Source organism: Pteropus alecto, unplaced genomic scaffold, assembly GCF_000325575.1.
Source record: "Pteropus alecto unplaced genomic scaffold, ASM32557v1 scaffold3, whole genome shotgun sequence".
NCBI lineage: Eukaryota > Metazoa > Chordata > Mammalia > Chiroptera > Pteropodidae > Pteropus > Pteropus alecto.
The window spans coordinates 38,302,196-38,317,824 of record NW_006442484.1 but is presented as its reverse complement, the minus strand read 5'-3'; the positions used below and the strand labels follow the sequence as shown (position 1 = coordinate 38,317,824).

Below are 15,629 nucleotides of genomic sequence, written 5' to 3'. Positions count from 1 at the left end.
CTTGAGTCACATTTTCACTTACTTGGTTATTCCCAACAGTGTTGGTTCTCTTGGGAAATATGATTGCCAGGACACTAAAAATGATGGAGGCAGAAATATTGCTTAGGAACTTTTGGGTGCTGATTCTGCTTTCCACTATAGATAATGTCGAGTGGGCTTAAGTCCTGGAGGAGCCTAGATGTCCATCAGTATTGCCTAGGGAAGACCCAGATTGTTCATGTATATTCTTACTGAATGCTGATGTAAGCCCTGAATATAAAAGGGCTATGAAGCAGTAAGAACTTAAGCTGAGATCTGGCAGGAGCTAACTTGGGGCAGATGGTGTCAGCTCACTGATGCCTCATTAGGAACTTGAGAGAAATCTGGGCAGAAAGCTACAATTCCTGCTCTTGCACTGATGAATTTTCTGTCTCTGTGTCATTATTCTTTAATGGAAATTTCTGAAAGTGTTCAAGTGGATGTGGGAGGTAGAGGACAGAAGGAGTCTTTTTTGCTGAGCATTGCAGTAGCCCTCTAGAAATGATTTTGTTTCCTAAAGTCATGAAATTGTACTTTGGTAACTCTACATCTAAATTTAAATTTGTGTCATTAGGGTTAAAAGGAAGAGTCACGTACCTTTCTTTGGTAGCCATTTCAAGAATCACAGCCCTCAACTTTGACATTTCTTCTTCCTTACTGCATAATTGATCCATGTCCTAATTTGATCCAGTATTTGGATCTAATTGACATTTGTCCTAAGCACATACTCATATATAATAGATTTGATAGAAGTGACTAGTTATTAGAAGTAGACCGTCTATTTAAGGGAGCAGTCAGAATTAAACTATGTAGGTAACAATAATTATACTACTTTTCTCTATCTTGTGATGGTAGTCTGGCATGTTTATAGATTTTAGAATTGGATTAGGGAGTCAGGTAATTTGAGTACTAGTCCTGGATTTGCCCTTAATAATTGAATCATTTTAGAATCATTGCTTATTTTTTTAAGTCCTACTATTTAAAAATATTTGCATATATAGCCTTTGTCTTGAGAATGTCATAAAAACTATGGAACTGTAGTATACGTTACAATGGCCATTAACTACATGTGGCTATTGAGCACTTGAAATGTGTTTAGTTTGAGAAACTGAATTTTAAATTTAATTCTATTTAATTTGCATTTAAATTTAAAACTGATATGAGATGTGTGTATAAAATGCATGCCAGATTTTTAAAATTTAGTAAGAAGAAAAGAATGCAGAGTATCTCAATAGTTTCCTTATCAATTTTGTGTTGAAATGATCATTTAGATATATTGGGCTAAATAAAATATATTATTTTAACCTCTTGAATATGGCTACTAGAAAATTTTAAATTACATGTGTGGCTTGCATTTTATTTCTATGAGATGGTACTGTTATAGAGAAAGGAACTTAATTCTCTGCCCTTTTAATCATCTGACCTATTATAAATACTTGACCTAGAATTTAATTTTTATTTGATGTCTTTTTTCCCCTCCCAGATAGAGAAGCTATTCTGGAATCAGATGCCAAGGTGAAGGAGCAACGTAAAGGAGCAGGACCGAAAGCTTTGTACCATGCTGGCTTATTTTTATGGCATGTTGGTCGTCATGATAAGGCGAGAGAATATATTGACAGAATGATCAAAATGTCAAATGGTAGTAAAGAGGTAGCTGGTTTTCTTATTTTGACATAGTAACATTAAAGGAAACTGATTTATGTATTCAGCAGTATCTGTTGTTTAATTCTTTTTATTGCCTTCTCTAGTCTCACTTTATAAATAATAACTTTATTTTAATATTTTATTTTGTAAAAGTGTGGTTCTCAAAAATTGTTCATCTTTATGCTATTTATTACCTCTTGAAAAAAGATCCCTCCCTGGTTCTCTCCTTCTCTTCTTTATTTCTTTCCTTCTCTCCCACTCTCCTTATTAAACTGCTCCAGATATAAGGCACCATTATTTGCACTTTTAATAATACAAAAATAAGGAATACATAAACTTTACTTTCACGTATGGATCATCTAGTAGTGTTATAGAGCATATATCCAGCTAATATATGAGAAAATTTACAAATGGTATGAGAGGGTATATTAAAGTGCACAGGCAAATAATAGTTAACATTTATTGCTTGCTTACTTTGTGCTAGGCACTATTTTAAGTTCTTAAGGAGAAATCACATCTTTAAGTGTTAGGAAAATGAGCATGAATTTCTTGAAGTAAGTAACATTTGAACTAAAACCTGAAAGATAAACACAGTTTCCATAGGTATAGATTACGTACGGAAAAGGGAAGTAGATACTTTGAAGGTGGAAATAATATGTGGAAATGAAAAAAAAGGAGACTTTTTTTTCTGCGTACATCATTTGAATCTCACATTTGAAGGGAACATGGGGTACATAGACGAAGGAGGTGGAAGAAACACTTGGAGAGGTGGGTTGGGGCAAATTGAAGGATCTTGACAGCTAAATACAAATATTTGTATCTAATTTGATAGGCAGTGAAAGAGCATCGAAGTTTCTAAATCATTGCAGCGATATTAGAATACGGATTCAGAAGATTAATTTAAAAATGGTTTATAGGGTGAATCGACCTAAGGAGAAACTAGAATGCAGCCCCCCAAAAAAGGTAGTGCTTTCTGGCAGAAGTTTTTGAGGGCCTACACTAAAATATTGTACAGTGGGTAGAAATTTGAGAATCATTAAATGCAAGACTTGTCAACTGACTGTAAATAGTGGGGGAAAGGTATTTAGCTGTCTGATATTGAAAATGTCTCTCTGAGGTTTTAAGCCTAGACAATTCAGAGATCAGTTAACATGAATTGAAACTATGTTGGGATGAGAAGGTAATCTTAAAGGGAGGTGATATATTTGGCTGCAGACCTGCTGTATTTCAGGTTCTGGAGAATAGTGAGATGGGAATAGTAGATGAGCTGTTGAGAAAAGAAAAGTTGGAAGACAAACTGGATTGGAAGTTAAGACCAGGAATCATCCACACAGATAGCAGTTGAAACAGTTCAAATAAGGATACTGATCTAGTGAGTAGAAGTAGCATCATTTTAGTAGTAGTATCTGTCTTTTCAGGTGAAATATAGGGAGGTAAATATAATCTTAGTTAAAGATTTATAAGTTTATGAATTAACCTAGAAAATTTTTGGTAGAGGAGATTTCACAATGTTTTTATTTGATATTAGAAAAATAATCTGCGTGTCCATTTTTCTAATCCTATAAACCTTACAACTCATTGGCTTACTAACTTTTCTGTAGGTAAACATCCATGACTTCTATTTTAATTTCTGAGGTCATTTATCCTTTCACTTGGAACTCACTGGACTAGTCACAGAGATTAAAGGAGATCGTTACCAAATTATCTTAATTTTTAATATATATAAAACAAGGGACTTCTGTTTTTCCATCTTAGTTCATTTAGTCTATTTGCCCAAGAAGAGGCTAGGAATTCTTATTTATGTACTGAATTACATATTTAACTATTATTAATAATAATTTACTAGCAAAGCCCCAGAAAAGAATATTGATTACTTAGCATTAATGGGACATTTGACAAGCTTCTTCATATTAATGTTAAGCGTAATAGTAAATTTAAAGGCTAAAATTCATACTAGTTCCTAAGACTCTAGGCTGGCAAGGATTCGAAAGCAATTTTACTACACAGAGTTTTATTGTTAGGAACATTATTTGACAGAATGAATTTTGTTACTAATTTTTAAAAATTGACATTAGATTTACTACTTTCAAAATTTACTTCTTTCATTTCCCCCCACAATGGAAATTTGACTAGAACTTCTCATTTTGTAGGGACAGGTTTTGAGAGCATGGCTTGATATTACCAGAGGAAAAGAACCTTATACTAAAAAAGCACTAAGATATTTTGAAGAGGGATTACAAAATGGAAATGATATTTTTGCTCTGCTCGGTAAGGTAAGTTGGAGTTAGGGTAAGTAAATCATGTTTTAAAATTTATTTACAATGTAGTTGAAACCCAACAAAACTAAATGGCTCAAAAAAGATAATTTTCATGTTACTTTTATCAACTCAGCTGTAGGAGGGACTTATTTGTATACAATAATGAATGGTGAACTATGGAAACGTATTCCCTACCAAATTCCTGAATCCTGGATTGAATTTACTGGTTTTAATTTACTGGTTTTTATTGTTATTATCGTTGTTGGCATTAGTGGTTTTTGAATTGTTCACCAAACATTTATAGTGTGTCTAGTATGCCTGAGGCATCACTCTGGATTCTGAGGATACCCTGAGCAAAATAAAACTTCTTGCTTTTATGAAGCTTATAATCTATTGGTACAGACAGACAATAAACAAAATATAGTAAATGATATAGTATATTAGAAGATTATCAGTGCTATGGAAAAATGAATAAATTTAGAATTAGAGCTGGGGTATGAACTTGAATTTTTAAATTATCTGGTCAGAGTGACAACTAAGCAAAGACATAGGAGGTAAGGGTTAAAGCCCTATGAACACCTGGAGGAAAATATTACAGATAGAGGAGATAATAAGTTTAAATATGCAAGGTATGTTCAAGGCATTGGTAGGAGGCCAGGGCACTAAAGAGAATGAAGGGGAGAACAGCAGTAGAGACTGGAGGGAGAGAAGGTGGGTGTTGGGGCAAGTGGGCACGGGGGAGATGAGGAGAGGCAAAGCTGATTCTATAAAGCCTTTGGCTTTTACTTTGAACCAGATACACAGGCAGCCAATGAAAAGCGCAATAATATGACGTGACAATATTGTGAGGGATGAGCAGTTGGCAGTCATTTGAAATTATTGGTGGGTGGAAATGTTTAATTTGGACCATTTCTTCAAACCCACTGGTGATTTCTCAATACCTTAAATTTTTTTTTAGTTTTTGATTCAACAAAAAGAAATTAAATTTATGTGTTAGGGAAACAGTCTAGTAGATAGGCACTAATTTGGAGGGATAAAAAGAAAAAGACAGGATTACTAATGTATTGACTCTTGTTAATATCCCCACATCACTGTTGTCAATTTTTGGATAGTGAACTTGTTCAGTACAAGTACTAGAACTCAGTACTCAGGCTAGAGGAATGGGCATTTAGCAAGTTTAGAAAAAGTTTTTCTTGATTATTCTACTTCTTTCTATTCTTTAAAGAAAAGCTAGTTGATAATCTAGGGTAAGGTTATTTCAGGTTTTCATATAAGTAGCTTAGGAGAGATTTACCTTTTACCTCCAATACTTTACATTGATTTAAATTCTTTTTCTGATTTAATCATTTTAGTTATGTATTTATTTTTTTTGTTGTTGTATAAGTACAGCAGGAGAGTGCGTTAATCTCATTCCAACAAGGAATGATATGAAACAAATGCACAGGGAATTTAGTTTCATTTAACATGGTATTCTGCATTCATGTGGGAGGTGATGGTCTAAGGAGGTGTTAGATGTGTTTGTTTGGGTTTTTTTTGCATGATTTTGTTATTTTACATTACCAGCTATTTAGGCAAACTCCAAGGGCATATGAAATTTTAAAAATTATCTACATTAATCTTTTTGCTATTGTCACCTGTTGAGAACTTTAAATAATTTATTTTGACAGGGGCATCTTTGAATGATTCTCATATTTTCCTTTAATTATATGGGAATATAATCTCAAAACTGATTTCAGGAATATATTGCAGTTTTACTGTACATCTATTGAGACTGGATGCTCATTTTGAACAGAGCTATTCCAGGACTAAATTTATTCCTAAAGGAGATCCAGAAGCAAATTTTTAAGTCTGATAAGAGATAAATATGCCTCATTATCTGTTTTCAAAGTACTAACTGTATCTATAGCTTTATTTTTTTCTGATTATGAAATTAACACATGGACACATTAATACGTTGTAAAAAAATTTTTCAGAATACAGTAATAATTTGAACAAAAAATATCACCATTGGAGACAGTTAAACTATTATAAATGACATCTCTTCATGTTAGTAAATATAGATCTACAAATCTGCAAAAAGACTTTTTTTTTTAGACGAGGCAACCCTTGGTTGACCTCACAGATTGCAAGGAACTTGTCATCTTACAACCCCTTATTTTTTATTTATTTATTTTTTATGCCTACAGCACCTGGTCTTCCTAGGTATTCTCCCATCCAGGTACTAACCAGGCCCAACCCTGCTTAGCTTCCGTGATCAGATTGGGCTTGTTCAGGGTGGCATGGCTGTAGACTGCAAAAAGACTTTTAATAACCACCTAAAATTTTATTAGATAGATATGCCATAATTTATCCTGTATGGACATTTTGGGTTATTTTTTTTTCTATTGTAAATAATTGTACCATAAATATAATCTATATGCTTCTTCGTGGTCTTATTTATTGTGGTACAGTTATTTCTTTAAGATAATTCTAGTAGTGAAAATGTTGAGGTAGAATGAGTTATTTGAACTTTATTTTGCTTATTCTTTAAAACCCTCTTTAGCTGGAAAGTATTTTAAAAAAAAGATATAAAATCTAGTTTTAGATACTATTTATAAATACACAGGAAATATTTTATTCTGAAAAGATTTTTCTGTTTTAAAAAGAAACATTATTGTATGGTGTTTCTAAAACTATCTTTAACAATTTTATCCTATAATTGTATTTCTCAGGTATTTAAAAGTGGATTTTAAAACAAACGACATGAAATATTTTTGTTCTGTAATATTTTAAAATTTTGTTTTGACAAAAACTCTTTTTCTCATAAAAATGATAACTGTTCCTTACAGAAAAGTCGGAAAACAAAAAAGAAAAAAATGTTAAACACTAGTTTTCTGCCTGTTTCAGAGTAAATGTTGTGAGAATCTTGATATGTATGATCACAGTTTTGATGTCACTTCTTTTCCTCCCATTAGGCACAATGCCTTGAAATGCGCCAGAATTATTCAGGTGCTTTGGAGACTGTGAACCAGATAATTGTGAACTTTCCAAGTTTCCTTCCTGCTTTTGTACAGAAAATGAAACTACAACTAGCCTTGCAGGATTGGGACCAGACGATTGAGATAGCACAGAGGTTAAGTAAAAAAATATGACAGAAGTACCTTTGGATCTGGTTATAATTTTGAGAAAAAAAGAAAATCTGTGTGTATTTTTTTATCATAAGATTTTTTAAATTTGAATTTTCCAAACTATGGAATTGAGGAAAACTTAACATTGCACTGTTTAACATTGAATTTATTGATTTACATAAATATCAGAGTGGCTGTTCTGAGACAAATACTCTATTATGCAAACAAATACCCCTGCCCTTGTGAAGCTTATATTCAAATGAGAGGAATCATATAATAAGCAGAACAAATGAGAAATTATCTAGAATGTAGAAAATTATAAGTGATATGGATAAAAGATAAAGCTAGAAAGTGAAATGGGGGATGGGGGAGGAGGTTTGATTTTATGGGATGGTCAGGGAAGGCCTCACTGAGATGACAGCATTTGAGCAAAGAGAGCAAGGCATGCAGATATCTGGGAGAAACTTTGCAGAAAGAAAGAAAAACAAGTGCAAAGACCTTGAGGCGAGAGTATGTGTCATATATTTAAGGAGAGTGAAGAAGGAGGATGACTTGGAGTGAAAAAGTGGAAGAGTGGGAGGGAGCAGGCATTTCAGGTCATGAAGGATCTCGTTGGCCATTATAAGGAATTTGTTTTTTCTTTCTGAAGTGTAAGTCATTGCAGAGGTTTCCCCTTTCCCTCCTTCCCACCCTTTTTCTCCTTCTTTCTCCCTCTCCCTCTCCTTTCTCTTTTTCTTCTTGCTGTGTTTTTTAGTTAAAGAAACCAGTATTTTATTTTGAAGGTTTTCCATATGTATTGTATTGATTGCCATATGGTATATGCCATATACCATATAACTTGTTCCTTATCCTCTGTATTTCCTGTAAATTGATAGTGTATCTAGAGACTTGGTTTATGTTCATGTTCAAATTTTTTTTGGCAATTACTTCATAAGTGGTGATGTGTTCTTCCGTCAAAGGGACATCATCTGTGCTTGTTTCTCATTTTGTGATATAAGCAGCAATTTGTGCTCAATACCTAGGTGGTTGGTTTAGGATTACAATATGGTTATATCATTCTTTCTCCATTTCTTAACTGGAGTACTTCTGTTGAGAAGAACATCTAATTTACTGATTGCTTATCTAGTATTATAGTTCATATAAGAAAAGTGGATAAATGTTTGAGTCTTTTTCTTTATTTCTAGGTTTCAAAAACATCCTCTAATATCTAGCATCCTCTAATAATTAATGTTTTAGGTTTGTTTGGTTATATGACATGGATTAAACTTGAATGTTTTTACCAATTTCAGTTATTATAATTACTCAAACTTATTTTTGGCCATTAATAATTGCTCAAACTTATTTTTGGCCATTATCAGTCTCTTCAAGTTAGTTTTAAGTCCTTTTGACATGATCCTAGCAATCTTTCGTAGTTTCCTTGCTATTTGGTACGGCAAAATGTACCAGGGTCATTTTGTATATTACAACCGCCCAATATGAGTATCAGCCATTGTCCAGGGTAGTCAAATCCCTTTTAGTGGCAAATGATATATGGAGGCCGCAATTTGGGTACCAGTAACTATTTAATGTTTGTCTTTTTCCAGATTTCTTTTCTATGTACTCTGTGTGTATGTCTGTGTGTGTATGCCTGTGTGTGTAGCATCTATATAATATGTTAAAAATATATTTTGGGGGGAACAGTTATAAAATTAAAAATAGCCTCGTTATACATTTTTTAACCTTGATTTTTCTTTAACTTGATATTTCATGAACATCCTTGTATCCATTTACACACATATACCTAATTACTTATTAACAATGAATATCATTCTATACAGTGAACATACAAATAGTTCATTTAATCTTTCTCCATTGGTATGCATTTAGACTGTTTCCAGTTTTCATCATTCTAAATATTACAGTGAACACACACATATATAATCTTTATACAGATATAGGCGTATTCCTGAAGGACAGTTTCCTGAATAGGGATTACTGAATCAAAGGATATCATATTTGTTAGAGAAGGCTAAGCTCCTATGAAAAATAGACATAAACACTTGATGGTTTTAATACAGTAGAACTTTTTTGTTAGATGAAGCAGTTTTGGGTGGGTGTTACAGTTAATGAGACAGCCTTCCTCTAGGCTCTTTCCATTTTGCAACTTTGCCATTTTTCTAAAACCTCATCACGTTGGTATCCAGCTGGTAGAAGAGGAGAGGGTGGAGGAGCCATTCCACTTTTCTTAAAAGCTCTGGCCTACAAATGGCATATATTGCTTCATCTCACATTGGCCATATCTGATTGCAAAGATGGCTGGGAGATGTTGGCTAGCCATGTGCCCAAGCAAATAAGCAAAGAAGAATGGATTTGAGGAGACAGATTGTAGTTTCTGCCTCAGATATACACACTTAAAATTTTGAGACACCGCCAAATTGTTCTCCTAAGGAGTTATGCTAATTTATACTACTATCAATAGTCTTTTGAATGGGAAAGCTCTACATCGTGTTGCTTCTTTTTTGAAAGTTTTCTTGGCATTTGTAGTTGACTATCAGAATTAACAAGTTAAAAAGAAACCCTTTACAATTTTGATTTGAATTGCATTAAATCTATAGATTATTTGGGGAGAATTTTTTTTTTCTTAACCCCAATGAGTATTATCATCAGGCAGTTATTAATGCATAGTAAACAATTACAAATCTCAGGGCTTATGATAATAAGAACTAATTTCTCACTTTTGTGTGGATCGTCTAGGGTAGGTTGATCTAGACCAGGCTTGGCTGGGGCTCTGCTTCAGACTTCGGATCCAGCTGGGTAGACATGACACCTCGTTGCAGTATGGGCTCTGGTCAGCTCTCGGTGTGTCCTCCCCGGGCTCAAGTCACAGAGCAGCAGCCACCCAGAGGAAGCTCTTCTTGTGGTGATAGCAGAAATCAAAAGGACAAACAAATAAATGATGCTTGAAATTTAGGTTTGGCATACTGACACTTCTGCCCACATTCCATTGGCCAGTATAAAAAAAAAAGTTCACAATCAAGGAGCAGTAAAATGCACTCCCACTTTTGTAAGAGGAGTTTCTCAGTTGCATGGCAGAAGGCACATATTCAGAGAGAGTGGAAAACCTGGAGCTAGCAATTCAGTGTACCACACCATCCATGAGAAGAAACCTAGTGTGTTACCTCATTTGTTCAGTTCCTTTTCTAAATGTCCTTGAGTGAAGTTTATAGGAATCTTTATAACTTTTACAGAGTTTTTACCTAGTTTATATCTTCTTGGGGTCCTATTATTAACAGAATATTTTTTCATAATATTTTCAGATTTGTTTTTATCACATAGGAGTCTGTTTTAATGTTGTGAATTACATTAACGGATTTTTTAATACTCAACGCATCTTTGCATTCCTGGAATTCTTATAATAAATATGCCTGTTCAAGGTGAATTATTTTTTAGTATGCCATTGTGTATGGTTGGCTAATACTTTACTTAAGATTGCCAAAGGATTTCATGAGGCTGGTACAGTCTATTCATATGTTTTTTAAACTTATTTAACATTAAGACGCAGACTTTTTTTTTTTTAATTGAAATCATGAGGTTGGTTATTTTCATAAAGGAGATGCATTTTACTAAGTAAAATTACTTATTTAGAAAGTGCTCTTGTCAGACCAGCAAACCAAAATTTTAAGCCCTGAAATAAAAGAGAACATGTAAATTATTTCAACATTAAATGAAATGTTTTTCTGCAGGTTAATGCTTCAAGATAAACAAAATGTAGAAGCACTAAGAATGCTGGCTCTTTACTATTTGTGTAGAGAGGGGGATATAGAGAAGGTAAGTTTTATTGTACTGTTTTAAGTTTAAAGTATTAAAACTTTTAAGTATAAAAAATATATGTAATTACATACTCACGTGAACTTATGTTAGAACCTTGAAGGGCTCTTTTAGAATGGGTGTCACGGTAGTTTTTAGTTGATTGCTGGAACTACACCTTAACAAAGGAGAGAGCTTCTTAAATCAACTAGTAAAGTAAAAAACATTATATTGTTAGAATTACCCTTGAAAATTTCTTAGATCATTAATTACAGTATAGTGGTTTTCCATACAAAACTCCCATGTAGTAATATATATGATTAATGTAACCAGTGATACTGGGTATGGAAGAGTATACATGCAAAATATAATTCAAGGTATTTTTTAATTAGGTTTGTATAAGTTAAATGGGCTTAGGATGAAAGCTCATTGGACCTTATAATAAGGCACATGTTTCTTTAGTAGTGAACACATTGACTACAAGCTGGATTATGGAATGCCAAAATCCAGTCTGAAGCAAATAATATTATAATAAATAGTAGATTTGGTTTGTGTTCAGTTTGATTAAATTAGTTAATGTGACATTACCTAATAAGTACTTTAGTAAATATTAAAAGAATCTTAGTAGGGGCAACTCTAAAGTCAGTTTTCCAGACATTGAATGAAATTACTTAGTGTATCTTAATGACATTTTTTTTCTATTCTAGAGAATATATTAAATGTAAACCAGACTGTGTAGGTAATGCAATGATTGATCTCACATAATATTGTTTATAAATATTATTCATAGTTCATTTGTGTCATGAATTAATTATGGGAGAGGGAGCTTGGCATGTACAACTAATTGAATATTACGGATATCTCTACCTATCCAAAAGTATCCATTCAATAACAGATATTAAAGAAACACATTCTAAAACTCAATTCTTTATTGACAATTATTGAGCTTTTTAAAAGAACTTCTGATACATCATACAACATATAAAATTTCATTAGTTTGTATATTATGTTCTTTTTATCTTTGTTTTACATTAATACTGCCTACTTTTGTTTTAGGCTGCAACCACACTGGAAAACTTAGGAGATGCATTGGATGCCATGGAACCACAGAATGCTCCACTTTTTTATAAGATCACAATAGCCTTCAGCAGAACTGTAAGACCGCCTACTAAAGAAGGGTTCTGTTATCTGTAGCTAGAAACTGAAAATAAGTCACAAAGGTTGAGGCATTAAAGAGCATGTGGCCTAAAGTGAAAATTATACATGTATAAATATGTGATACATTCCTAAGAAACACAGTTCAGAGGAATGATTTCCATCTATAAGAAGCCATCATGCAGGCTTCATGAAGGTAGAGGCACTTGCCGAGCCTGTAAAGATATAGGGAAGTTCCTTTCAGGCAAAAGAAATAGAAAGTAGTTTATTTTAATAAGAGCATTGGATTTATGAATAAGGTGGTTCTTTGTTTTGTTTTTAAAAATTTTGAAAAAAAATTTAATGTGGGTAATAGACTACTTTGGTGGGGGAGATGGTTGGTATCTTACCTTTTTTATAATAGTAAAGAAATGTGTTACAAGTACCCAATAAAAGGAAGGTAATCAGGAATAGAATAGAAAAATACAGCAGAATCTCGAAATGAATACCAGAAATGAGAGGATTGAAATGTTACTTAATTAAATTAGAAAAAAAGGAAAAAGGTACACATAAGTAAAATAATTAGTAAATATAAAGTCGAAAGAAAAAAATAAAGATTTTGTTAAATGACATGAATAAACTGAATTCTCTATTTAAAAATAAAGATTGTCAGATTATCTGAAGTTTAGAGAAAAACAAAACCTGCTGTCACAAAAGTTTGAGTTAAGGAGGGTATATTTACCCTTTTTATTTACCTGTTTCCAGACACATGATTAATTTGCAAAAATTAATTCAAACAGTTTAGTATTTTACTCTTAAATATTTTCTTCAAAAGTTGCGTATTTATTCTAGCGGCATTGCCATTTCTGGAATATTTTTTAAGCTTTTTTCAAGAAGATTCTGAGGCATGACTGTTTAAAATATTCTCACTGGTGGCACTCTTGTCTTTAGGGGGAAAGCAGATCTTTAGTTTTTGATTCCATAAAAAATATATGTAACCTTAAAGTAGTGATTTTTTTGTCTGATTTGTAAAACAATCAGACAGTTTGAAAAGAGTTCTAAAAATATGCTTGTGCAACATCATTAGAAGTGTACTTTTCAACTCTTTTCTTGCTGCACTGTGTAGATAAATAGAGAAGTTTTAGTTTTTTTTGTTAAATAATTTTATTTTTTTCATTTTACTTCTGTGCTATACAAGTAATATATGTGTGTGTGTGTGTGTGTGTGTGTGTGTATATTTAGAGAAAAAATAATCCATCTGAGTAGAAGAAGTAAGTAATCTAACTTACTCTTCTTTTTTCTTTTTAGTGTGGACGTAATCAACTCATTCTTCAAAAAATTCAAACATTTCTAGAAAGAGCTTTCAGTTTAAACCCTCAGCAATCAGAATATGCTGCAGAATTTGGATACCAAATGATTTTACAAGGAAAAGTTAAAGAGGCGTCAAAGTGGTATAAGACTGCCATGGCACTGGATGAAACTAGTGTCTCTGCACTGATTGGTATGACCGCTGTTTCTATAAATGTTCCTCATATAGAGGCAAGTTATAATTGCTTTTCATACCTGCCATTAAAAACATGTATTTTGTGGTTTTCTAAAATTATTCTCCACTATCCACCATAGAAAATAAAGTCTTTAAAAATAAATTTTTTACTTTTTATAAATAGCTTGGGAGAATAATTTTTATGAAATAGTTCCTGTATCTTATGAATTCCATCGTAACAGGTTTTATATGGGTACCAAGATACCTGTTTTATTTTCTTTTGCCCTTTTCTTTTTCTTCTTTCTTTTCGTTTTTCTTTTTTAATCTAGAAGTTTTTTTGTATTATGTGGGAAGAAACAAGTTTTATTAGTGTTGTTTGTGTTAGCTGAAAGTGTGCATGTCTGAATTGATGTGGACTTTGACTATTTTTGTCTATATTTGGTTTTAGGATTTATCCGATGTCAGTTAATAGAAGGGCAATTACAGGATGCAGATCAGCAGCTAGAATTTCTTAGTGAAATTCAGCAGTCTATTGGAAAATCTGCGGTACAGTATTTTATTTTATCAAGTGGTAGATTCCGGATACTATGTATGAAATGTGAAATTTTAAATTCTTTATTATTTAGTAATGTCTTTAAAGGGCTAATATTAATATGTAACTAATTTTAATATGTAACTTCCTTTATTAATTTACCTTCATGCAAAATTAGACCTTAAATATTCTTCCACAAGATTCTAAAAATCCATCCAAGCTAATACTTAAATCTGAACAAATATTGCACATAAATAGCACTTTATATACATTTGAAACCTAGGTAGAAATAAATGGCTTTATAACTGAATGGAGTAATTTATAAAAAGTACTTATTTTCTAGGAACTAACCTTTTTACATGCACTTCTTGCTATGAAGAAAAATAAACGACAAGAAGAAGTTATTAATTTGTTGAATGATGTCCTGGACACTCATTTTTCTCACTTAGAAGATTTACCTCTTGGCATACAGTATTTTGAGAAGTTAAATCCTGATTTCTTGCTAGAAATTATTACAGAATATCTGAATTTCTGTCCAATGCAGGTAAGTCATTGTGGGACTTAATTTTAAAGATGGATTTACTTTATGTATTATAAAAGGTGCTAATAAATTATCTTCCACATGTTAGACTATGTCATATCTTAAAATGAAAGTATTTGTATATATTAGTTGAAATAATTTTTAATCAATAGTTATAGTAATGACTGCTATCAGCTAATAAATGTATTGGTTTATAAATATTCATTTGTAATTGATAAAATCTTCAAATCTTGAGTTTAGAAGAACTATTAGAAGTCATCTAATTCAGACACCCACCTTATATTTGAATTTATTCTATAACATCTTCATTAAGTGCCTGTCCCACCTCTCGATGCACTCAAAAATATAGTTCTTATTGTGTAACTATGATTATTAGCTGCATTTCCTGTGTTAAGTCAGACTTTGCTTTGTGTTAAAATAGTTCACCCATTTACTGGTCCTCCTTTGGCTCTCTGGAGGGATGTGGAGCAAGTCTAGTTATTTAGTCTAAGTAGGGATCATTCCTGTTTCCTAAAACACCTTCAGATTTTGGAAATTAGTTTTCTTGTTTCCCTATATAATTCCAGGTTTTTAGCACTTTATTTTTTATATAACAAGATTGAGAACCTTGGTTGTGATCTGAGGAGGTTTTTTTTATTTTCTTAGTGCCTCTCACTATGCCCACTATTCCACGTATGGATTTGGCCTGCAAGACCTAAATTAAATCCTTTTCTTCCCTAATGCTGAATGTCCGTCCTGCTTTCTTTATGTGAATTATATTACATTTTTTACCATTGTTGAATTAACAGTTAACTAAAGTCATTAAATCTGTCATTCACTGTAACTTTGAACCCACATATGAGACTCTAGGTAAAGTTTTATTCCTATGAACTTTTATCTTCATGATTCATTCCATACTTCAAAATTACCATATCCTTTTGGATCTTGATTATCTTTTATTTTATATGAATCTTTATTGTCATTCATCATCTGCCTTATCTACCTCTGAGTAGAATTGAGGATAAAACTCACTGTTGAATTACCAGAGAGGTTCATTCTATATTGCTATGGACCATTTGTCAACACTCTTCCGTTATAGACAGTGAACAGGTAATTTGATTTAATTATACTCCACTCACAGAGCAAC

General features: G+C 32.5%; 1 protein-coding gene and 1 pseudogene across 3 annotated transcripts in view; one reads left to right on the top strand and one right to left on the bottom strand.

Annotated features, from left to right (window-relative positions):
- Window positions 1-15,629, top strand: part of TTC21B (tetratricopeptide repeat domain 21B) — a 65,722-nt gene that overhangs the window by 5,019 nt on the left and 45,074 nt on the right. For all 3 annotated transcript variants that reach the window (XM_025039452.1, XM_015596750.2, XM_006921149.3), the window contains 8 exons: window positions 1,502-1,668; window positions 3,813-3,935; window positions 6,875-7,032; window positions 10,750-10,834; window positions 11,870-11,968; window positions 13,256-13,448; window positions 13,879-13,976; window positions 14,306-14,506. In XM_025039452.1, coding sequence (XP_024895220.1) covers window positions 1,502-1,668; window positions 3,813-3,935; window positions 6,875-7,032; window positions 10,750-10,834; window positions 11,870-11,968; window positions 13,256-13,448; window positions 13,879-13,976; window positions 14,306-14,506 — 1,124 coding nt within the window. The remainder of the gene's footprint in view (window positions 1-1,501; window positions 1,669-3,812; window positions 3,936-6,874; window positions 7,033-10,749; window positions 10,835-11,869; window positions 11,969-13,255; window positions 13,449-13,878; window positions 13,977-14,305; window positions 14,507-15,629) is intronic.
- LOC112470819 lies at window positions 6,098-6,211 on the bottom strand (annotated as a pseudogene).